We start from the raw sequence: 24,941 nt of genomic DNA, 5'->3' as shown, positions 1-24,941 counted from the left end.
GGCACTTGTTTGACAATTTGCTTAAGAGTCTTATTACACGTACATTTTCAGTAGTTACCAGGACACTCCCCTATTCTTCACACGCTTCTTTTGCCAAACTTGAGCCAGTTGCTCTGACCACAATGTAACATTGCCAGTCTCTGCAGTAACTCCCTGAGTTATGCTAACTTTCCCACAAGAAGAATCTTTGCTTGCCACTTACTTCAACGTGAGCTTGATGTTGCAGGTGGAACAAGCGAAGCAGTTCACACACCAAGCCTTGTTGAGAGCAGATACCACTAGTGGGAAAGATCAAACAAAGGGATTATCAAACTGCAGAATTGTAACAAATTCAATGAGGACAGATGTGAAAAGAATCACTGATGTCTTGTACATGAAGGGCTGCAACAGCTACATTGACAGCCTTAAACTTACCATCCCCCTCAATCACGTGGCTGCAGTTATAGCAGACATCTCCAAAGAGCTGTGCAGGAAAAAAAAGAAAAAAATATATGAAAAGCCCTTTTTTAACTAATGAAGGAAGTAGGCCAACCCTCTTTGCTGAATCAGACAATTTGGTCCCAACAATGGATTACTTTAGTGCCCCTACAAGACTGCCTCACATTACACATTTCAGCTCCCTCAATAGCTTTTCTCACACATTTGCACAACAATCAAATTTGCATTCCTACTTTCTGAAGGCTGTTTATTCGTACCCTTTGATAGGAATGATGCACTACTCTTATGTAGTGTATACCTGTCAGAGCAAAATTGTGTGTGTGTGTGTGTATGTATTTTAAATTAGATTCTTATTTTATTTATTTATTTATTATATGATTTATATCCCACCCTTCTAGCAGGAGACCAGGGCAGCAAAAAAAAGCACTAAATAACACATCATAAAAACAGACATTAAAATACATTAAAACAAAACATCTTGCCACCAGCAATATCTGTATTGTGTTTTATGGACTTGAAAATATTGGTTATTCTGGTTATTCCTTGCTCTGAATCTGTAGTGACCTGTTCGGGCAAAAAAGTGTGTGTGTGTTTAAACTAGATCCTTGCCACCAACAGTATCTGTGTAAGAGAACATGTATTGAATTTTATGAACTTGAAATGTGCTCTGAAACTGTTTATCCGTAGGGAATAGGTTGAGGATCCTTTGGACGGAGGAGTCTATTTATCATGTCTGTAATCCTCTGTTTGTATTGTGTTTTCTTCTCAGGGTTTCACTTATTCTGGAATTTATGTTTAAACACAGGGGTTGGTGCTTTGAAAAAACTTCCTTCCAAGAGGCAGGAAAGGGTAGTCCCTAGATGCTGCCTCTAAGCAATTTTGTTATACAGTCTGCCTTCTTCTGTCCTAACAGGAGTGCTGTGGTACCTACGACCATTTGCAGGTGGGTACCTGGCTGGCTGCTTTTCTTCTCCAGTCTTTCACTTTTCGATTGTGAGAAACATAATTTATGAGCATACACCTAGCACAGATTGCCAAGCGTCTTCCATGGAATACTAGCAAAGTGCCAGTAGGGATGGTCTGTATTTTCTTTCTCCTGTAAAAGTGAATCTGTCTCATGAACTTTTGTGACAGAAAGAAAATGTACTGTATTGAGGGACACAGCTGAGGTGGTATAAAAACCTGCTTCATGCTCCAGACATTGGTACCAAGTGCCAAGGAGAAGAGCAAGACTGCCATCCTCAACTTCCACTCCCAAGCTCAAGAGTCCTTTCAAATGCAGCTTGATACATTTCTCAGGTAGTGATTACATAGGGTAAGGTGAAAACTGCTAGGGACCCTGCAAAGAAGGGAGAAGAGGCAATGAGTCCTTATGAACTTAGTGGACAGAGGCCCATTGCCTTCCCTCCCTCCCAGGACACTTTTGATATTGGCCTTCACTACACTATACAGTGATGAGACGGCATGGTAACTGAAGCCCAGCAAGACATACCAAAGTGGCATAGTTCCCAGTAGATAGAGCAGACGACCTTGTTGAAGACCTTGTCACACTGTGGAACAATGAGGCGTGTCGGGCTCTTGACACGGTTGCCCCTAAGTACCCTCTCTGGCAATGTGGAGCCAGCCCAATTTGCACCTTGGTACACCAGTGAGCTAAGGGCAATGAAACAGGCTAGACGGTGGCTAGAGTGCAAGTGGCAAAGATGTGTTGTGAGGCTGATCGGGCATGAGTAAAACATCATAACCATGCCTACTGTGTGGCGGTGAAGGCAGTGCAGAAGGCCCACTTCTCTGCCTCTATTGCATCCTCAAGTAGCAGTCCGGTGGAGTTTTCCTTATTGTCAGGGGTCTGTTGACATCAACTCCAGGAAGTGGAGATTTAGACCATTCGGAAGCCTGCTGTGAATTGTTTGCAAGGCACTTTGAGGGTAACGTTGCTCACCCCCAAAGCAATCTTGATGCCCTATCCGCATCTACTGTAGTCCCCAGTGAGGTGTCCAGTGCAACATCTGCTGCAACCAGAGCTTGGAAAAGTTACTTTTTTGAACTACAGCTCCCATCAGCCCAATCCAGTGGCCATGCTGGCTGGGGCTGCTGGGAGCTGTAGTTCAAAAAAGAAACTTTTCCAAGCTCTGGCTGCAACGTCTTGAGATCAGTTTCAGTTAATGTGGCCTGATGACGTGGATAAGGTGCTTGCGATGATGTGGCCAGTAATGTGTCCTCTTGACCCTTGCCCTTCTTGGCTTATTAAAGCTGGCCGAGGGGGGTTGACCAAGTGGATCCAGGGTGTGGTCAATGCATAGTTGCAGGAGGGAGTGGTTCCAGCCACCCTGAAAGAGGCGGTGATCTGACCACTCCTGAAACAGCTCACTCTGGTCCCATTTGTTTGTGACAACTACCGCCCGGTCGCAAATACCCTCTTTTTAGGGAAGGTGATAGAGGGTTGTGGTGCAGCAATTGCAAGTACTTTTGGATGAAACATAATATCGTGACCCATTCCAGTCTGGGTTCAGGCTGGATTGTGGGACAGAATTGGCCTTGGTCGCACTGATGGATGACCTTAATTAGGAGAAGGACAGGGGGAGTGCAACCCTGTTATTTTTACTTGATCTCTTGTTGGCTTTTGATACTACTGACCATGGTATCCTTCTGGGCCAACTTGGTAAGATGGGTATCGGAGACACTGTTTTACAGTGGTTCCAATCCTATCTCCAGGGTCGTTTTCAGATAATAGCATTGGGTGATTGTCTTTCAGCCCCCTGGCAGTTGTGTTGTGGGGTGACACAGGTACCATCTGGTCTCCCATGCTGTTTAACATCTATATGAAGCCCTTGGGAGCCGTCATCAGGAGATTTGGGGTGAGGTGTCAGCAGTACGCTTAAGATACCCAGCCGTATTTCTCTGTAACATCTGAATTGGGAAAGGCCGTACAAGCCCTGGACTGGTGCCTGGACTCGGTGGTGGGCTAGATGAGGGCCAATAAACTGAGTCTGAATCCTAGCAAGATGGAGAAGCTGTTGATTGGTGGTTCCCGAATTCGGATAACTGGTCAATTGTCTGCTTTGGATAGGGTTGTTCTCCCTCTGAAAGAGCAAGTCCATAGTCTGGGGGGTGCTACTATATCCGTTTTTGTCGCTAGAGGTCCACGTGACCTCAGTGGCTAGGAGTGCCTTTTACCAGCTTCGGCTAGTAAGACAGCTGTGACCATTTCTGGACTGGGAATAGCCTGACTACTGTTATCCATGCACTGGTAATCTCCAGGCTGGATTACTGTAATGCGCTCTATGTGGGGCTGCCCTTGAGTTTGGTCTGGAAGCTGCAGCTGGTGCAAAATGCGGCGGTGAGACTACTCACTGGGGCAGGGTATCACCAGCATGTCATCCTGCTGCTGAAAGAATTATACTGGCTACTTATTAGCTACCAGGCCAAGTTCAAGGTTCTACTTTTGGTGTATAAAGCCCTATACAGCTTGGGACCAGGATACCTGAAAGACTGTCTTATCCGTTATCTACCCAGTTGATCACTGCGCTCTGCAGGTGAAGGCCTCCTGCATCAGGAGGTCTGTTCCACACAACATGGAAACAGACCTTTAGTGTATTGACACCTACCCTTTGGAATTCCCTCCCCTTAAATTTTAGACAGGTGCCATCTCTGTTATCTTTTCAGTGCCTATTGAAGACCTTCCTCTTTCAACAAGCCTTTTAAGTAGAGACCTTATCCCAGTCTGTGTTGGAATTGCTTTTTAATAAGTTTTTAAAGCTTTTTTTTAAAGATGTTTTTAAAGCTTTTTTTAAAAGATGTTTTTAAAGCTTTTAAAAATGATTTTAAAGATGCTTTGTTTTAATATATTTTGGAGTCTGTTTTTATGATGTTTTAAAGTGTTAGTGCTTTTGTTTGCTGCCCTGGGCTCCTACTGGGGGGAAGGGTAGGATATAAATCTAACAAACAAACAAACAAACAAACGGGACTGTTATGTGTTCCCCACTTCCTGAGTCGTAGGCTGTGGTACTGTGTATAACTTCCTTTGGATGACAGAACACTGGAAATGTATTTGTAAAGAAAGCAAGTATTTCAAAACTACACAAGCAGAACCATATCAAAAGAGAACCACCTTGTACAACCCCACAGTTTCAAGCTAGGAAACTCTTGGCCCTGACATACACTCCCTCTCTCCCTCTCCATTCAACTGCAAACTAAAGAATGTTTATTTATGGTTAAGGTTACTTGAGGCTCCTTAATTTCCATGTCCATACCACTTGGCTTTAGCAGTGTCCCTAACGTGTATCTCTTAAGGCTGTTAAAATTCCTTACAGTTCATATTTGTATATTTTAATTATCTTTCCGTTCAGACAACAAATAGGTTTTTCTCAAATTTCTCCTTGACAAAGCTTTACACTTACAACAAGTTTAGTGAGTCTTCAAGGACAGACACCAAATATTTGGCTTACCAAAGGCCTGATCCTTGGCTGGGGTTTCACAGACCAGAAGGGAGGGTAAGGTAATGACCAAGGCTGAAGGGGAACTGTAACAAATGGTGGCAGCGGTGAAGAGAATAACAATACCAGTATTCAGAGTCTCTGGGAATACTAGTATTGGGACGTTACTGGTGGTTGCCTAGCAGGGGGATCTGTTGAGATCTGTGCTAGAACGGATAGGTAAACCATAAGAGAGTGCGGTCCGGACTGGTGGAGTCCCTGGTGGTGCCTAGAGACAGGCAGTAACCACACGCAGGTAGGAACCTGACAGGGAGAGCCAGGGAAGGACGCATCACAAGTGAAATATTAATTAATAATATTAATGCTTAGAAATAATGCTAAACTAAACAATACTGGTATAGGCAGGGCTAGGAGATACTGTGGCAATAATGCTTGAACTATTTTTTGTTAATGCTATAGGCAGTGCCAACTCCAACAAAGAGTTGACCGAACATGCAATTGTTCATTTTTGCAAAAGAAATGACAGGAAGTGGCTGTCATCACCAAATATGAACCACACCATAGAATGGTAATATTGTATTAGTATAAAGTACTTAGGAACATGAATGATCAGTATTTTATGGCAGAAGGGTCAGTACCTTTTGTCTCTTGGAGTATATTTTATCAATGCTGCAGCATCAGCAAGGGCTTCTGGTTGTCTTCCAGCCACACTTCAAGGGGCTGGTTATAATCTATATAGCCATTTAATGCCTTGCTAAGCATACTAAAGATACTGCTTTCTCACCTATGTTGCAGGATAAACTAAGGCTACCCTGTTGAGATTAACATGTGTGTATCTTTACTCTCCTCCTTTGGCACACAGAAAGGTATTCCCTGTGGCTGTCCCATAACTATGGAGCTACCTTCCTTGAAGACTCACTAAACTTGTTGTAAGTGTAAAGCTTTGTCATTTTTTGTCTCTTCTGTTTACTTTGTCAGAAAAAAATACATGATTCAGAGGACAGCAGATTTTACCTGGTTGTAATGAGTTTCACAGTAAGCCAGACCTTTTTTCTCATAGTGCCGATGTCCCAGGAATGGCTTCTCACATTTGGCACAAACAAAATGCTGTAAAGTTAAAAGACAACTTAGGTCAAGGGGTCTGTGCAACAGGCAATTTTGTGCCTGAAGGAAGGCTGGATCAAACCAATAGTAACAGCTGGATCCAAACTAAGTTAGTTGAACTTAGTTCCCATTGAAATAAACTGGACAAGTCACTACTAACTTCTATCATTGATTTCAATAATATCTAAGTTCAACTAACTTAATCCGGATCCAACCTTAAATTTTGTAATGCACAGTGAATTCCCTAAAGGAAGAGATGCTGCGGAAATATTAATGCTTAGAAATAATGCTAAACTAAACAATACTGGTATAGGCAGGGCTAGGAGATACTGTGGCAATAATGCTTGAACTATTTTTTGTTAATGCTATAGGCAGTGCCAACTCCAACAAAGAGTTGACCAAACATGCAATTGTTCATTTTTGCAAAAGAAATGACAGGAAGTGGCTGGGGAGAAATGAGGATAATATACTCCAGAATCCCATGTTACCTTTACATCACAGAATCAGGATTGGAATGTTTACATTCAGTTTAAGTTGACTTGTAGGGCCAGTTCACACTTGCTGGTGTGCCCCTATCAAAATGTCTTGGAAAAAGCAAGACTGCAGTCCCACAGAGGTGCTATTTGTGTGAGGTATCTCCACATGGGGCTATACACATGCTCATTGCAATTTCTGTAGTCAACGTGGCACTTTTTTGAGTCTCTCCAATTGCAGCAACCTTGTGTGAGCCTGCCCTGGCCATAAGCCTGACAGTCCTATGCACTTCTGAGGCACTTGTGTAGGGATCATTACCAAATATGAACCACACCATAGAATGGTAATATTGTATTAGTATAAAGTACTTAGGAACATGAATGATCAGTATTTTATGGCAGAAGGGTCAGTACCTTTTGTCTCTTGGAGTATATTTTATCAATGCTGCAGCATCAGCAAGGGCTTCTGGTTGTCTTCCAGCCACACTTCAAGGGGCTGGTTATAATCTATATAGCCATTTAATGCCTTGCTAAGCATACTAAAGATACTGCTTTCTCACCTATGTTGCAGGATAAACTAAGGCTACCCTGTTGAGATTAACATGTGTGTATCTTTACTCTCCTCCTTTGGCACACAGAAAGGTATTCCCTGTGGCTGTCCCATAACTATGGAGCTACCTTCCTTGAAGACTCACTAAACTTGTTGTAAGTGTAAAGCTTTGTCATTTTTTTAAAGTAGCTTTTGGCAGCTGAGATGGGGTTTTATTACTTCTAATATGTTTAATGCATGGTTTGCTATCTACATTTGTTTTGAGTAACAGGCTAGAGATCCAAATAAACACAGGATAGTTGATAAGTCATCTGAAATGACAGCATGCAGCACCTATCTGTGGCAGTGTCTACTTATTGAACAGTCTGTGTCAGGAGTCTCTCTGCAACATGAATCCCACAGCAAGCCACACAGTGGGAGAGTCCTCACCTCTACATGCCATTGTTTCCCCAGAGCATTGACCACTCGGCCCTCAATGGGCCGACGACAGGCCCCACAGATTGGAATGCCCATCTTGTCATGGCATGGCAGGCAGTAGAGCTCTCCCTTCAGCTCCCTGGCATCAGCAGTCAGCTCCTTCCTGCACAGAACAGAAGAAATAATCAAGACTTGTCCCCAGCACTACATGTTAATAATGGTCACTTACCAGACATTCTCCTAAGTTTGTGCCAAATAGCGATAAAGAGACGTTCTCAAAAGGAAAATGAAACACAGATATCCTTCCTTTAACCGTCTCCACCTCCTGATTAACAACATTAACACTTGGGAAAAGCTATTTCATAATTATGATCCTGGTTTTGTGAGTCAGTTTAAAACACATAGTTAAACTATAGAATTTGAAGCACATAGTTAAACTATGGAATTTGCTTCCACAAGAGGCAGTGATGGCCATCAACTTGGAGAGCTTTAAATGAAGATTAGACAAATTTATGGAGGCTAAGGCTAACAATGGCTACTAGCCACGATGGCTGTGCTCTGCCACCATAGTTAAATGCTTCTGAAAATCAGTTGCCAGCTGCTGCAGGAGGGGAGAGTGCTCTTGCACTCAGGTTCTGCTTGTGCGTTTCCCATGGGCATCTGGTTGGCCACTGTGAGAACGGGATGCTGGACTAGATGGGCCACTGGCCTGATTCAGCAGGCTCTTCTTATGTTTAACCTGTTTCGATAAGCTGGCTCCACCAGAGGTGATAGGGATTATAAAATATGGTAAACTATGATGCCCATCAAGTTCTGCCTTCACAACCGACTCCTTTCAGAGCTGTTAATGTCCACCAAAAATAGTTGCCAGCTGCTAACAATGAATTGTATAAGGGGGAATTTATTACAGCTCAGTATTATCATTACAGCTCCCCTAGTTTTCTGATTCAAAAGTTTATTTTCAAGATCACTGAGCTCCAAAAGAAACAGCATAATTGCCCATTCTATGTCTTTCCACTTGTTTCTGAGTCCTTCTAACTGAAAAATGGTTGACATACCCACAGTGGGTGCAGCTGAAGTGATCTGGATGGTAGGAGTCATTCCTGAACATCAGAGGTTGTTCATCAATTATCAAGTGGCATTTCTGGCAAATATACTTGCCCAGGCCCTTGGCTTTCTCACGATTATGACAAGGCCTACAGAGGTGCCTAGAGTTAGAATAAAAGAAGAAAGCTGAGAGACATCATTCAGGTGTAATGATTGGTGTACATATAGTTGTTTTCTAGACTACAAAGGTTCTCAACTTTCACCCCAAGGAAGCACAAATGCTGACTCACAAATGTCCTATTGCCGCCAATGGGGTATAGCTAGGGAAAAGAAGATTAGCCCTACATCTGCCCCTATAGGCAAAAGTCAAGCTGAATTTTATTTTATTGAATAATGAAAATCTTAGTTCCCCCTACTCATGCTTTCTTAGTGCAGTTTTGATATCCATAGCAAAAGACCCAGAAATGGTTAGTATATTAGAAATACGCCTTTACAAGTATACACGATGGCAATGTGTACATTTCCAAATATAATGTATGCAGCTGTGCCTCTGTATATACAGAGCTCCTGTAACACACCCAGTGTGGCTTATCTGCTCAGTGCATAGTCACAGAGGACAGCTGGTAGATACAAGAGGGCAAATACCTATGTGCATGGAGCCAGGAGACCTCCACCCCCACCCGCCAGCAGGCCCACTGGCTTCCTGAGCGTTCCAGGCAGGTCACTTAGCCTCCAGGTCCCTAGCAGTAAAATACAGCTAATAATAAATCTCAGTGCCACAAGGCTGTTGTGTGGCCTTGTATTTTTACAAGCCTCAAATAGAAAGTCCCAGTGAGCATAAGTGGAAAGGAATGTTAACAAACACTTGCTCTTCACAAGTCTTCTCCTCTGTTCCGCCCTAGAGATATTGCAATCCCAGACAAGACCCACAGTCCCTAGAAAGAAAGCAGACAGCGTTCCTTTATAAATGGGAGCACGCAGCTGTGTTCATCTCAGGATAAAGGCCTCAATTTTATTCCACACTGCGAAATGGAGTCTAATTATACAGGGCAGGACACCGAGACCCCAATAGCAAGTGTCCTAAAAAGAGACCCCTCTCTTTCAACTGAATAAGGGGCCTTGAGCCCTTTCCACTGACAAACCATTATCACTACGGTTCATTCAGAAGCGCCCCCCCATCCTATAGACCCTCCTCCACTGCAAGCAAAGGGAGGTCTTAGAATCACAGAACCGTTACTATGGCAGCCATCCTCCTCACCCCCACTCCCACTATTATGGAATTGTCCCCTTCTGAAATGTCCTGTTGTGTCTGTAACACCAAATGCCCTCTCCCTTTCTGCAACTCTCTCCAAGCCCTTTAAAATGGTCAGAGGGATCCAAAGAATCAGAGAGAGAGAGATTGGGATATTCATAAATACAACAGCAACTCCCCCTTCTAAGAGCCCAGCTGGAATGAAAACTGTCTTTCACAGCAAGTGTGTTATCTATCCGCCTCTTATGTGAGCAAGATGATAATGGACTATCATCACTAGCAGGGCTCTATAAAGTGCAGCTCCCCCTTCCACTGAATCTGCCACTGTCTGCATCTTCTGGATCATCACTGTGTTCAGCCTTCCTGCCTTCCCTATATTTGCTGGCATTGTAAGGAACTAACAAGATCTTTACCTCTCTCTTCTACAGGACTGCAAACCTTAAGAGGTAAGAGTTTTGGTTTCAATGGGGATAATAATCTGTAGTTTTTGCAGGAGAAAATGGTGCACTTTCTCACAGAGCAACATTTAGCTTCCTGGTGACTGCAGACTACACGGGCTAGAAGGGAAAGTATGAAGTGTAGTCTATGGGCACTGTAGGGACATTTTTGCATACGACATTTGTGCTTAAAATGGTCTGTAATACAGATAGTACATTCCACTTTTCTTTTGCATTCTGTCCTTGGTTTAACAAAATTTACACAAACCACATATGGTGCAAGTGATGCACCTTTTGGCAACTTGCATGAAAACAGTCTAAAAGTTAGAAACTAAACACAAACAGCATGTGACAGACAGTCAAAGCTCTTCTGATGAACCTATATCTCTCTGTCACAACAATAGAGGGAAAGCACTGTAAAAGTATCTCAGGTCAGGGATTTCTCCTGTTGGCAAAGTGCTCTTACTATTATGATTTTGAAAAACCTTTCTGCTTTCCTAAGCAGAATCTCCTTGATCCCAGAAGCTAAGAAGCTTTCAGGGGGCCTAGTAATAATGCAATGATGTTACAGCTTGCAGTTACGTTACTTTCATTTATTGCAAAGACACCAACAGTTGTGAAAGCCATACAAATCGTGACAGGAGATTAATGTTATTAACAGAACTAGCATGTTAGAATACTGGTAAGAACATCAAAACTCTGGTGAAAACTGTAACAATGATCAAGAAGATTGCACACACAATGTGAGGAGGCATAAAACAGACTAAAATGCACAGCACACAATGCAAATGAGCAGCTGTCTGCAAAGTTACACTTCCACCTACCACTACTGTTTGCGCAGTTTGGTAAATTGTAAATAACTTACCTCAAAACTGCACTACTTATCTAGATCTATACCAATAATTGCTGCATCAAACAATGCAAATAGTAACAGTCCATGAGAAGGTGGCTCGTCATTTTCCTGTTTGTGGACTCAAACTTTTACAATGTAAGTTTGAATTGCTAATGCAAATAACTCCCCAAAGCAAAAAGGTTTTATATAACTCATATTCTGAAAAAAACTCAATTGTAATTACTTCAGTAAGGACACGTATGAAAGACTACTTCCAAAACCTCTTCAACATAACTTTCACTGTCTTATAAAGATGGGACGAGCAGAATTACTCATGTGAATATCTCAATAAGCTGTATAAAGGGAACTGTTCTCCAAAAATCTTTCAGACACTTATTAAGGTTCCATTCATATCATGTAAAATAGTATTAAATGGAGGCTGCCTGAAATTGCATCCTGTGAAGAACAAATGTGCATGCAGTAGCATAGGGCAAATTCAGAAGTGCAGGGTCCCTTCATGTTCGTCACCGCCACACAGCCCCCTTTTTTTGCTGCTGGGTTGAGAATGAGATCCTTGGGGGAGCCTTCTCCCACAAAAATAGATATCCCTAGGAGTCAATAAGCATGAAAGGGGAGAGTGTTAGCTGCTGAGAAGAGTCTTCTCAATGGCTGACTCACCTCCTTCCACTCTGATTGGCTCCAATCAGCAGGAAAGGATAAGGAAGCATGTTAGAAGACTCAGTGGCTAACACACTCCCCTTTGATGCTGATTGTCTCATAGGATGCTGAAGATATAGGGACCCTACTGGGACCCTGCTCCCAAAAATGTAAAGGGTCTAAGACCCCCCCAGGACCCTGAATGACTGCACCTCTGTGTGTATGTACAACAGTTCAACACGTGAATGAGATGGTACTACACAGAATTCTTCACACTGAGAAGCTTGTTCAGTGATGGCATGGGGCGGTTCCAAACTATCACTATTTTTGGGTGGGATTCAATCACATCCTGACAAAATTAATGCTACATAAGTAACAAATCCACTTTCCCAAAAGACTGGACTTTTTTGCAATTAAGTGATGGGAAAATGCATGGGAAAGTGTAGGATAACATTTGCTTTGAGCAACCTTGTCTAATCTCCCCACAAACAAATCAGGATGAATGCTCATTAAAAGGTCATCTGGAAGAGACCAAGGAGACAAAACTGCCGTATGTAGGATTCTCCGTAGTCATTGTACAGAGGCAGCCACCAGACAAATTCCATATTAAGCAGCTTCCACGGGCCAGCCATTTCAGGATATAGTTCTAAGATAAACAAGGAGTCAAACAGACATACAGTTTATATCAATAGGTTTATTAGGGAATAAATTGCTAGATGAATACATTGCTAGCTATTTTTCACGTTTGTAACGAGTCCCTAAATTAGATATAGTATGTAAATGGTTAGCAGGATTCCTGAGTGTCATTTAATTACACTGTAGACATTTGCTTACTTTAAAAAACAAAACAAAACACTAAGAATACTTTCATGTCAGCCATTAAAATTGACTATGGAACATGAGGAATGAGGAGCCTGCTGTGAAATTGCAACTCAAAAAGAAAAGTGGCTAGGACAAGGATTCCAAAGTATTTTATTAATTAATTGATTGATTGATATCCAGCCCCTCCTCCCAGCAGGAGCCATGGGCGGCAAACAAAAGTACCAAAAAGCAGACTTTAAAATACATTAAAACAAAATATCTTTACGAACATTTTAAAAAAAAGCTTTAAAAACGTATTTTACAAAAAGGTTTAAAACGTATTTTTAAAAAAAAGGTATTAAAACATATTAAAAAGCAATTACAGCACAGACACAGACTGGGATAAGGTCTCAACTTAAAAGGCTTCTTGAAAGAGGAAGGTCTTCAGTAGGCTCTGAAAAGATAACAGAGATAGCACCTGTCTAATATTTAAGGGGAGGGAATTCCAAAGGGGCAGTGCCACTACATTAAAGGTCCCCTTCCTATGTTGTACAGAACAGACCTCCTGGTAAGAGGGAATCTGCAGGAGGTCCTCTTCTGCAGAGCACAGTGATCAACCGGGTAGATAAGGGATAAGATGGTCTTTCATATATCCTGGTCCCAAGCTGTATAGGACTTTACACACCAAAAGTAGAACCTTGAACTTGGCCCAGTAGAAATGGGCAGACAGTGCGATTCTTTCAGCAGCGGGGTGACATGTTGGTGTTACCCTGTTCCAGTGAGCAGTCTCGCTGCCTCATTTTGAACCAGCTGCAGCTTCCGGACCAACCTCAAGGGCAGCCCCACATAAAGCGCATTACAGTAATCCAGCCTGGAGGTTACCAGTGCATGGACAACAGTAGTCAGGCTATCCTGGTCCAGAAATGGCTGCAACTGTCTTACCAGCCAAAGCTGGTAAAAGGCACTCCTAGCCACGGAAGTCATGTGGGCCTCTAGCGACAAAGATGGATCCAAGAGCACCCCCAGACTATGGACTTGCTCTTTCAGAGGGAGAACAACCCCATCCAAAGCAGGCAACTGACCAATTATCCGAACTCAGGAGCCACCAACCCACAGTGTCTCCGTCTTGCTAGGATTCAGACTCAGTTTACTGGCCCTCATCCAGTCCACCACCAAGTCCACGCACCAGTCCAGGGCTTGCACAGCCTCTCCCGATTCAGATGTTACAAAGAAATACAGCTGGGTATCTTCAGCGTACTGCTGACACCTCACCCCAAATCTCCTGATGACAGCTCCCAAGGGCTTCATATAGATGTTAAACAGCATGGGGAACAAGATGGTACCCTGCGGCACCCCATAACACAACTGCCAGGGGGCTGAAAGACAATCACCCTATGCTATTATCTGAAAATGACCTTAGAGAGAGGATGAGAACCACTGTAAAACAGTGCCTCCAATACCCATCTCACTAAGTTGGCCCAGATGGATAGCATGATCAATGGTATCAAAAGCCGCTGACAGATCAAGTAAGAGTAACAGGGTCACACTCCCCCTGTCCTTCTCCCGATAAAGGTCATCCATCAGGGCAACCAAGGCCGATTCAGTCCCACAACCTGGCCTGAACCCAGACTGGAATGGGTCAAGATAATCTGTTTCATCCAAGAGTACTTTCAACTGCTGTGCCACAACCCTCTCAATCATCTTCCCTAATAAGAAGGGGGTATTTGCGACTGGTCAGTAATTGTCGCAAACCAATGGGTCCAGGGTGGGCTTTATTTGATGGAGGCATTCTGTTGCCCAACACTTAGGGGAAGGTTCTTTCCTCTAAACAAGGGGACTGACTTCTTGTGTGTGTGTGTGTGTGTGTGTAAGACATTCCTTATTTTTCCTTCCCTTTTTTGAACTGCTATACAAGGGAGCACCCTGTGGTCAGATGAAGGAATTACATTATGTGTCCCAAATAGTGCTTAATTTAGCTCTCAAATAACTTTTGGCTTTTACGTATTCAAAGGGCAAGCAGCCATTGCTCCTTTACCACAACATGCTTTGTGGAAGCCTGAGGATGTTTTATGCCATGCAGGGTATGACTTAATTAACAGTGTAACCCTAAGCATGTTTACTCAGACGTAATTCCAATTGAGTTCAATAGGACTTACTCTCTACTCTAGTCAGTATACTTAGGATGACAGCCTATGTCTACCGAATACCTCCGCTATTCCATATTAATACAGTTGCAAACTGCAGACTTGGGTTTTTCATCATGCATAGAAACTCCTTTTTCTCTCTTCTTTAGCTCTCTTTTTTGCTTAACATCCAGCCTGAGTAAGTGTTTGTTTATTGTTTAGTTATTTAAAATATTTATATCACACCTTTCTGTTACATTTAGTAGTATGCAAGGTGGCTTACAGTTAACAGAGTTGAAATACAATAAATGCAACATAAAACCAACAAAGAAACACACACAATATAATCAGCAAAGAGGGAAGGGGGAATGACACAGTTTGGCAGACAAAGATCCATAGATCGAATGAGTCTATAGGCTTATTGAAATAAAATGCTTTGAGTTACCCACTTCTTCATGATTTTTACTTGATTCTAATGAAATGTATTATGCTGCTGTTGTTGTTTCTATTGGATCAATAGGGATTCCTGCATTTTTTAAAAAAAATCTTATTTTTAATTATTTCTACTGTGCCATTATTTTTTGTTTGTGAAATAAGTGGACAGAAGAAGACATATAATTGAAAAATATCCCCTCCAAAAAGTGACTGTTTGGATGTATTGTACAGTTCCTCATTAAAAATATTACTCCTTTGAGGGGAGGTACCTGGCTTCATAGTATATTGTCCCACAAAGAGTCTACAGACATTGTTTATCACCCTGTAAAAATTAACTCTTCAGATGTAGCATTTTCTCAGAATGTGAACAATCAAGAGATTCTAAATACCAATTTATTATCCTGCAAAAATTTTCAGAACTGAACATCCTAAAACAAAGAACAGTACATAATCTTTTAACAGAAAAATAGTGGTTAGGATTCAGAAAGGCTCTTGTGTGCATGCAAAGCCCTTCTGCATATGCACAAAGTTTAGCAGATTTTTACTTCAGTGGAATCCCCTTTCATCTCATGAGATGCTACTTTAGAGGAGCCCCTCGCTGTTTGAGGGTAGCTTTTTAGAGAGTGGGGATTCCCAGAAGGGGACAATTGAAAAGCCTTCCTACATATGCAGAATACAAAAACATGATGCTTTGGATCCTGGCCAGCGTTCATTACAAACATAAGCAAAGAGCAGATTTGGCTGGTTTCCATGTTGCCTCCTCAGCATTATAAGATTATTTTCTAGCTTTTTCTTCTTGATTATTTCAGGTTCATATTTCAAGTCCTAGAGTGAGGAATGAACAGCCTAGCAGACTCTTCAGGGCTGTTCTTCAACACTTCCCTGGAAAATTCAGAACAATGTGGCAAAGAGACCAATATGGAGAACATCCTTTTTGCTACTTTCTACCTTCTGGATTTCATCCTAGCCTTTGTTGGCAATGCGCTGGCTCTTTGGCTTTTCATCCGGGACAAAAAATCAGACACCCCGGCCAACATTTTCCTGATGCACCTCGCTGTGGCCGATCTATCTTTCGTATTAGTTTTACCAACTCGGCTGGTATACCACTTTTCAGGCAATCACTGGCCATTTGGAGAGATCCCATGCCGACTCACAGGCTTCCTTTTCTACCTCAATATGTATGCCAGCATCTACTTCCTCATGTGCATCAGCGTAGATCGCTTCCTAGCTATCGTGCACCCTGTAAAGTCCCTCAAACTCCGCAGATCACTCTATGCCCATTTGGCCTGTGCTTTCCTGTGGGTTATAGTTGCTGTGGCAATGGCACCTCTTTTGGTCAGTGTACAGACAGCTGAGATGAACAATACCACCATCTGCCTTCAGCTCTACAGAGAAAAGGCATCACGCCATGCTCTTGTATCACTGGTGGTGGCATTTACCCTTCCATTTTTTACTACAGTGACCTGCTACTTACTGATTATACGCAGCCTGAAAAGAGGGAACAGAATTGAGAGTCATCTAAAGGAAAAAGCTATCAAAATGATAATAATGGTTCTTATGATCTTCTTGGTCTGTTTTGTGCCCTATCATATCAACCGCTACATTTATATTCTCAATTATGATGGTGTGAAGACTTCCTGTGAAATGCAGCGGATTCTGGCTCTTGGCAATCGTGTTACTTCCTGCCTCACCAGCCTGAATGGTGCCCTGGATCCTGTCATGTATTTCTTTGTAGCTGAGAAGTTCCAAGAGGCCTTATGTGGTTTGTTTTGCAGCAAAAAGGTGGCAAGGCTACCTTCAAGTTATGATGGGAAAACAAATGATAGCTCCTTGAGTGCTAAGTCTGAACTGTAAATATATGAAAGCTGTTTTTAAAGAAAGACTTCGATCCAGTACAATTAAATTACTAAGATAGCAAAATAGTGTTTCTCAAAGAGCACAGTCTGATCTCATGCTTCATTCTTGAGGAAACAAAGAAGACATAGTGCTACAATTGGGGGCCTCTCCACCAGTCATTAATAAAGAAAAATCACACACATGGATGCATGCTCTGCATTTAGCAGAACATGCAACTTGGCCCTAAGTTGATGAAAACCCATTTGTCAGTGTTAGACAGAGTCTGATCACACTTCTCTTCACACCAGGAACAAAATTCTCTTGGAAGAGGCCCTTCTAAGGTGCATGGGACAGGAAGTTAGGGTAGTATTCAGCTGGGGGTGTGGCCCTAAGGCAAGAGGAAAACCCTACTAACCCCAAAAAGGAAGGTAAACAGCAATTTCAATGTATAAAATACAACCAGTATTACAATACAATAGCTGCATTTCTGGCTGCCTGGTCTCTGCCCTGGAAGAATTAAGGAAGACAGCAAGTGCTTAATAACTCCATGAATGCTCCCTAAAAGTAATCTGTATTGAAAAATAACTGAAGCAAATATTGGTCATCTCAGTTATCAAGCAGGTAAATTGTATAGCTAAGATTCAATAGTCCTGACATCCTCTAATTTTATTTTGTGCATTCTGGAAAGATTCTCCTATTAAGTAAGAAAAGCCAGAGATTCAGTTCAAAACAGAAAATCAAGAAAGGTGTTGAATATTTATATCTGCAGAGCTTTGAGATGATTATGAATATAGATTTTGACGTGTCATGATAAAAATGGAAATCTACAATGGCTCCACCACAGCTGCGGGAAAGGAATAGCATTTTGATTCTTTAGACAGTTCAAGTAATTGTCTCATTGTTGACCTTTTGACAGCATTGAACTGGATATAAATAAGCACATTGTTACTTAAAACTTCCCTTTGTTACAGTCTTGGCTGTGGGTATTATTTTCAATAACAGGTTTAGAAACAATGACATGACACAACTCATTTTATTTTATGCGAACATACATGGTTCATGAATCAATCACACACGTATATAAGACTAAGAGATTTCTAGGGAGCTTGTTACAAATCAGTAATCTAGTTCAGTTTAAGTGTTAGTGCTACTCTTACCAATGCAATTGCCCTTACTTAACTCAGACTGCACCTACCATGTTCCCCTTAAAAGAACAAAGATTCTCAGTCAAGACAACCTTACTAGTACCTTTGCCTGTTGTACCAATGTAAAGTTGCTGCAATTCAAGTTTGTGCTATAATTTCTGATCATCACTACATCCAAATCCTAAGCATTTACATGCTGTGCAACAAATCAGTCATCCTGAATTTATGTTATCATTGTATTTGGAAGCAGTGGTGCCGCTAGAGCTGAACCTCAGGGCCTAACGGCCCTGGAATCACCCATAAAGTGGAAGGTGATGCAGGCAGCAGCAAACAGGCTGGCTCAGTGTCAGCACCTGGGCCAATAGAGGCATGCCAAGGCCCACCAGGACTGATTCTGGTCACCTCAACATATTTTTTTCTTACTTAAAGAAACATTTTATAGTGAGGGGATGGACATATACTGTACATGGTTACAGCTTATTCTTTATTTTTACTTAAAAAATATATTGTCCTTTTCTGTAATGAAATGGTGCTTGTTACAAAGTAAATGTGTTTACCATCAGGGAAGCAAAAGCAAACCTCATCTTACTCCTGTAGTTATGGTGGTGCGATGATTTAAGTGAGTGTAATATGTGAAACTGCGCGTGCTCAGAATATTTCTCTCTCTTTAAATCAGGACTGGCAAACTGCTTTTGTTTATTGCTCTAACATATCAGGAATGTAGAAGCAGTTGTACAGCAAAGAATGTCTGGTGAGTGCAGGAGAGAGAAGAAACATGTGAATTGGGTGCTTCACAACTGAAGTAATTCACATGGCTGTCTAAAGGTGGAGACCCTATGAGATAATAAATGAGATCTAAAGCTGCCTCATTGTACCACTGTTTGGAAGAGAGGCACTGTTCAATTGTTCAGCTGTGACATCATGAGGTCCTGCAACTTGATTGTTAACATAGAATCCTTGTTTTCCTATAATGTACTTTGCACTGACTACAAATACCTTGCTAGAAACAAATAAGGTACACAAACCACAGCAAGTTGATTCCTTTTAACAATCTGCTAATAATTCATCAGTACTACATGGGAAATATATCAAAACAGGTTCATTTTAGAAGGTTCACACTATGAGCAGATAAAGTATATCACTCTTTCATAGCTGTTTCACTCATTGGTCACCGAAGAAGTGAAAAGAGAATCTTCCCACTAGAGATCAGATGCAGCGAAGCCAAAAATTACAATTCAAACATTGTAGCACAGTTACTAGGTTGTTATTTTTTACTTTGCTTGTTGAGGGGCTTTGTTTAAGACTATATTTTTACTTCCTTTATCTTCATATTTTATACTTTCTTTTAAAAACTTGTTTACACTTATTATACATCAAAATTACTAAATTCAGAAAAGTTATGTGGTATGTTAAGCAAAATGTTGTCTGTCCATCAGCTTGTTGCTGCTGAGTACATATCCAATACAGAGTTGTCATGTTTATATATACTATCCCTGTTCTACTGCCTGGCATTTTGTCCAATGTAATTTGTCCACAACTGAGGATGCCTCTGTATATTCATTCTCCAGACTTTATCTGTGTTCTGCCAATGCCTCCCCAATCCATTTCCACTGTATCCCTTTAAGAGCCAGGTTCAGATTGATAGCTCTTGCCTTGCTTATCACACAAAACTGCCTAATTTCATACATTTAACATATACCCACAGTTCACTTGCTAAAACCATTGTGTTTAAGAAGGATGGATATGCATTTTGAAAGACATGTTCAACTCTGTAAAAGTGTGTACATGCCAGTGATTGTTTGGGTCTTCCTATTGGTATGTGCATATATTTAAAACATGCATTTTCTGATCCCACCCAACCCTGGAATTTCCTCTTCCACAGTGTGAAGGGGTCCTTACAACCAAAGAATGCTCTCCTGCAAATGCACCACCCCATTTTCCATCACCCCAGCAAGAAATCTCTCCTGTTCATATTTTCTAGCCCTTCTTACCTGCCAGCATTCTTCACAAAGCCCAAATCAGCAAGAACCACATCACAGAGCTCACAGCGAAAGCATTCTGGGTGCCAGCTATTGTTCATTGCTTTGATAACACGGCCAATGATGAATTCACCTTGGAATAGAAATGCCACACTTCAATTAATATGCTTAATTTATTTCAGGAGGCTCTTCCCTATCCCCATCCCCATAGAGAATTCGAGAGTCAACATATTTTAATTCTTTATATAGCAAAATGATCTACACTCAGACTCAGAACAAGCCTGCAACTAATAGCTTTTATCCAAGAAACTGAGTCTGAGTGACTTGCTGAAGGCTACTGAATGATTTATACTCAAATTTGTCAGGTTCAAGACTAATATCCATTAACACTGAATCACAAAGACCCTCCTGAGATTCTGATTCTCAGGAACTTTTGGTTTAAAACCTCAAAACTATTTGGTGTAATTAGTGCTGTAATGCTTTCTGGAAAGCTTTCATTGCTCTTGAACAGAGTGCCTGGAGAGACAAACATTCCTAGTTAATAATCTTTTCATCTTCGTATAGCTCCCAATTAAAGAAAGAGAAAGTGGGAGGCTTGAGTATTTGCACTTGCAGATCTTACCACAATCGCCACAGCAGGGTGCAAACAGCATCTGGAAGTCATGCTCACAATACTTTCTCCCTTCAAACTGTAAGAAAGATGCAGGAGAAGATACCCTTACAAAGTGACTACTATACAACTTTAGACACTGCTACATGGTATGCAGGTGCAATGCAATAGCTTCTACACACTTTATTTTCCACCATTCATTCCATTACTGCAGCTTTTAGTGCTCTTCTGCAGTAATTTATACTTAGGAAAGATAAGGAACAAATATCCCTAATGCAATATGGATCAATATTTTACTAAAAATATATATTGTCTTATAAGCATGTATCACGCTCTTGCAATACTCTCTAATTTAAATTATATTGGCTGTAGAGCAGTGTATGATGGGAGGGAGGGGGAGCAACAGGGGCACCCTTCCGGAGAAGGTGGTACTGTATTTGCTGGGATGGGTCAGGGCAGTGGCAGCATCTCACAGGTGAATGAGCCCTGCACTCATCAGCTCACTCACTCCCCTCTCCTCCTCCGGTGTGGCTACATGGAGAAGATCAGAAACTTTTGCTTCCATTTTTAACTAACTGCTTTAGTGCCAAGTCCAAAACAACAAAAAACTATGGTTAGTCTTAACTATGGTTTATTGAAACAACTCAACATTGAACTGGGGTTTATAAAATTGGTTTGTCTTAATAAATAGCAGTTAACCACAATTTAGGGTTCAGATGTAGCACTCTTCTGTGGTTGAGTGAAAATGTAAGTGAAAGTTTCCAATCTTGTCCTTGTGGCCATCCAAGAAAGAAGGAGGAGGCAAACAAGCCAAGTCTTATGAACGCAACAGTAAACAATAGCTCAGTACTATGCCTTAAGCAGGGCATTATTTTACAATACTGGTCACTTGCCTAGGAAAGTAATACCTCATTGAAAGTTTAATTTTATCAAAGCCAAATTACACAGGGGGGAAATGGAAGGGGATTACTGACATAAGATTGCAAAAGGATTTGAGATAATCAGAAACCCCACAGAAAACTCAGTCAAGTTTCTTAATTTCAGGTCAACCAAGGAAAAAGCCAAATACTTGACTTTCCACACTCTCAGAAGGATGATGATCTCACATCATAGAAGAGTCCATCTGGAAACTGACGGAAGCACTGGGCACAGACAAAGCAGTTCTCATGATATAGCTCCCCGTTGCTGTTCACAATTCGCTCTGTGGGATCAAAACGAGCTCGGCAGCGTTCACACACAGCATTTGCAATGGCATCTGACATGTTACTGGGGAGCAAATCGGATAAACATTATGTCATAGTTACAAATTAGAGCCATCAAAACCACCTAAGCCACAGTAATCAATAAAATCAATTAGAAGCCTATGATTAATGTATTTATATTCTACCATGCTGAAGCTGCCAGCTATACAAAATGTGTATATTGAACAGTACCATATGTACTCATCAACCCCTCAACTTGTTAAAAGCTGGATTTTCCAGTAGGATAGTGGGAAATCTTATGCTGATTTTGAAGATTAATCTATTTGAATCTAAGACTGCAATCCTATGCATACTTACTTGAGCAAAAGGCCCAATAGGTTTTACTTCTCAGTAAACTTGCATAGGGTTGCACTAAATAGCAGCCACGACTAGCTGAATTTTCTTTTATGGAGCTACATTTGATAGACAAAATACCCATGAATAATGTCGGAAGGCAGAGCTGGGGTCCCAATCCCGGGGAGCTGGATCCCGGAGAGTTGGGAGAAGAGTATTCGGATGGATGGCAGAGGGAAGGGGGAGGAACTTCCCCCCTTTGGAGCAAAGACAAAACAGAGGAACTGCCAGTGATAAGGTCGCTTAGCAACGGGGAGCCTGAGCCCTCCCTGGACATTCTCACGCCTCCCCCTCTTTCAGGCTCAGAGCAAGAGGGGGAAGAGGGAGGGCTGCTCACAGCCGAAAAGCAGGGAGGCAGTTTACCATCAGCCCCTCCCCTATCCCCCATCCTGGAATCGGAAACTTCAGAAGAGGAGGGGGTGATGCTTCCCCCCTCACCGCGCACACGCAGACAGCTGAAAAGACAGGAGAGAGGGGGGGGGAAGGCAGGCAGTACCTGAGGGGCAGTTAAGGAGGAGCGAAAGATTGCGCGCCCGTTTGGCCCCTTCTTAAAGAACAGGCGGGAAGAAGTCCCTTGCTCTGTCAACTTTCTCCCAATGCCGCAGGACCTGTATCCCTGTATTGATTCATGAGAAAATGCAGTCTTTGTTTGGACATTACCCTAATAAAACACGAATTAACTACAACCGCTGGTCTGGTTCCTGAGTCACATCCTGGGCCTGACAAATAAGGGGCTTTCTAGCCCAAAGCAGAACACCAAGTATTTGCTTTGCTGAATAAATTTCCGTGCACCTTTCAGAATATTCTTTGTAATAGTCAACTTCATTGCTGTCTAGATTTCACATAGGGTCTGTATTCCTCTTAAATTTCACTGAAAACAATGGAAATTCACAATAAATATGTTTAGGGTTTAGGCACCAGTGTACCAAACAGACAATGGACTGCAAAATTAAATAACTGGATACCCACTTTCAGAGAAGTCCAGAGATTACCTTTAGAATCTAGTGGCTGATTTTAAAACATGCTTTGGCTGCATGTGGAATTATGTGATTTAATCAATCTTGTTTCCAGCCATATCTCTGTTTCAGATAAACTATGGCTTACAAATGTTAATGGGCCACAGAGCCAGATACTGTTAATCAACACCACTTATACAAATAAAAATTTACAAGGACCATCTTCTGAGTTGGGAAATATCCTTGATGATGTATTTTGCCACAGATATGAAACAGTGGGAAAAACTCCACAGTTTTCAAGTGCAAAGCTATATCTACAGGCACCTTCTGAAGCATGGGTTATGGTGCAAAAGGCAAAATACAAACAATATGTTGCAAGAGATCTGTACAACCGCTGTAAGATTGGTGGGAAATGTGTTAATTTGAGGCCCAGTGCTATGACCTGCAGGGTGAACACAGTTACATCAGAATCAGGGGCTAGGTTCCCAGAGGTAATACAATTGTGTCATTAAACCTGCATTGAGATCTGACCCCAGAGTCATATTTGCCAGCACAGAATCAGCCACCAGGGCTCTTGACACATCCGCAGTTCCCTCTATCACCTTGGCAGAACAATGTCACCCAAGGCCATCTATGCTATCATGGCTGGAAAGGAACAGGACCACGTTGGAGCAAAGTGCAGTTGATTTACTCAACTCATGCTATTTGATATATTTAACATAAAATTTTTCCACAACCAAAACTGCAAAAACTACCAGAGAAGCATGGATAAATACAGATAATGGGAGACGGACAGTTTTGGGGATAGAAATACAATTGAATGAATGTTTATGCAAGGGCTGAAGGAATACTAATGCACCTTAAGAAAGAGAAATAAAACCCCCCACCAAGAGATAAATGATATGTGTCTTTTTGGGGCCATGTTTTTGTCCTCATTTCATTTTGACCTCAGAAACATTTCTGGATTCTAACTTTGCAGATCTCAAATTCATTCATCCATCCCACTCATCCACCCACTCACAACAGGCTAAAAATGTCAAATGTGAGAGGAATTATCATATTTAACATCAGAGTAACAGCAGGCTTTCATAACTCCCAGCAGAATCTAACACGAGGTAAGCTATCCAGATAATCTTATTAGAGTACAGAAAAAAGTATAAGGAAAGTGAGTAATTAACAGAGAATTAGGTGCTATATTCCCACACAGAAAAGTTGACTGTTACAAATTATAATTGATCATTAGAACCACAAAGTCCATACAGAAGTCACAGTGCCCCAAACCAGGGTGTAGTTATCTGAGGTCTCAGGGGGTCCTAGACCCCTTACTTTTTTGGGAGCCAGGTCCCGAGCAGCATCCCTATAGCTCCAACATCCTACCAGCCAATCAGCATGACAGGTGAGTGAGTTAGCCCCTGAAAAGAGCCTTCTAACATGATTCCTTGACTTTTCCTTCTGATTGGAGCCAATCAGAATGAAAGGAGGTGAGTCAGCCACTGAAGAGACTCTTTGTTGTGGGAGAAGCTATTAACAAAGATCTAATTCTTAACCCAGCAGCAAAAAAAAAAAGGGGAGGCGGGAGGAGATGTGTGGTTTTGTAGGAGTAGGGGATCAGAAGGAAAAGAGAAAAAATATGTTCTGGGTTGGGCTAGCACCAGTCCGCCACAGACCCCCAGGCACCAGCCTGCCATAGGTGCTGGCTTCCCTCCTGTGTGTGCGTGCACACACTCACACTTGAATATCCTCGGTTGTGCCATCCTGCACACCAGTGCGTATGCCTGCCATTACCCAAGATGGCAAGGGGCATCTTGGGTGATGGCA

The 24,941-nt window shown here is 41.9% G+C and overlaps 2 protein-coding genes across 4 annotated transcripts in view; one reads left to right on the top strand and one right to left on the bottom strand.

The window, feature by feature from the left end:
- LIMS2 (LIM zinc finger domain containing 2) overlaps positions 1-24,941 on the bottom strand; it is a 43,872-nt gene that overhangs the window by 3,944 nt on the left and 14,987 nt on the right. For 2 of the 3 annotated variants that reach the window (XM_061636430.1, XM_061636429.1), the window contains exons 2-9: positions 21,679-21,838; positions 20,585-20,651; positions 19,975-20,095; positions 8,477-8,626; positions 7,431-7,581; positions 5,889-5,981; positions 415-463; positions 203-278 (exon numbers count right to left, since the gene is read on the bottom strand). In XM_061636430.1, the coding sequence (XP_061492414.1) occupies positions 203-278; positions 415-463; positions 5,889-5,981; positions 7,431-7,581; positions 8,477-8,626; positions 19,975-20,095; positions 20,585-20,651; positions 21,679-21,838 (867 nt within the window). Of the gene's footprint in view, positions 1-202; positions 279-414; positions 464-5,888; positions 5,982-7,430; positions 7,582-8,476; positions 8,627-19,974; positions 20,096-20,584; positions 20,652-21,678; positions 21,839-22,663; positions 22,784-24,941 lie in introns of all 3 variants that reach the window. The other variant, XM_061636431.1, reaches the window with a different exon arrangement.
- Positions 10,082-17,180, top strand: GPR17 (G protein-coupled receptor 17). Its single transcript, XM_061636432.1, has 2 exons — positions 10,082-10,163; positions 15,812-17,180. Exon 2 carries the CDS (start codon positions 15,840-15,842, stop codon positions 16,854-16,856), a length of 1,017 nt encoding a protein of 338 aa, XP_061492416.1. The 5' UTR covers positions 10,082-10,163; positions 15,812-15,839; the 3' UTR covers positions 16,857-17,180.

The sequence above is a fragment of the Rhineura floridana genome, chromosome 7 (assembly GCF_030035675.1).
Source record: "Rhineura floridana isolate rRhiFlo1 chromosome 7, rRhiFlo1.hap2, whole genome shotgun sequence".
Lineage (NCBI taxonomy): Eukaryota > Metazoa > Chordata > Lepidosauria > Squamata > Rhineuridae > Rhineura > Rhineura floridana.
This window is presented reverse-complemented; position numbering and strand designations above follow the sequence as displayed.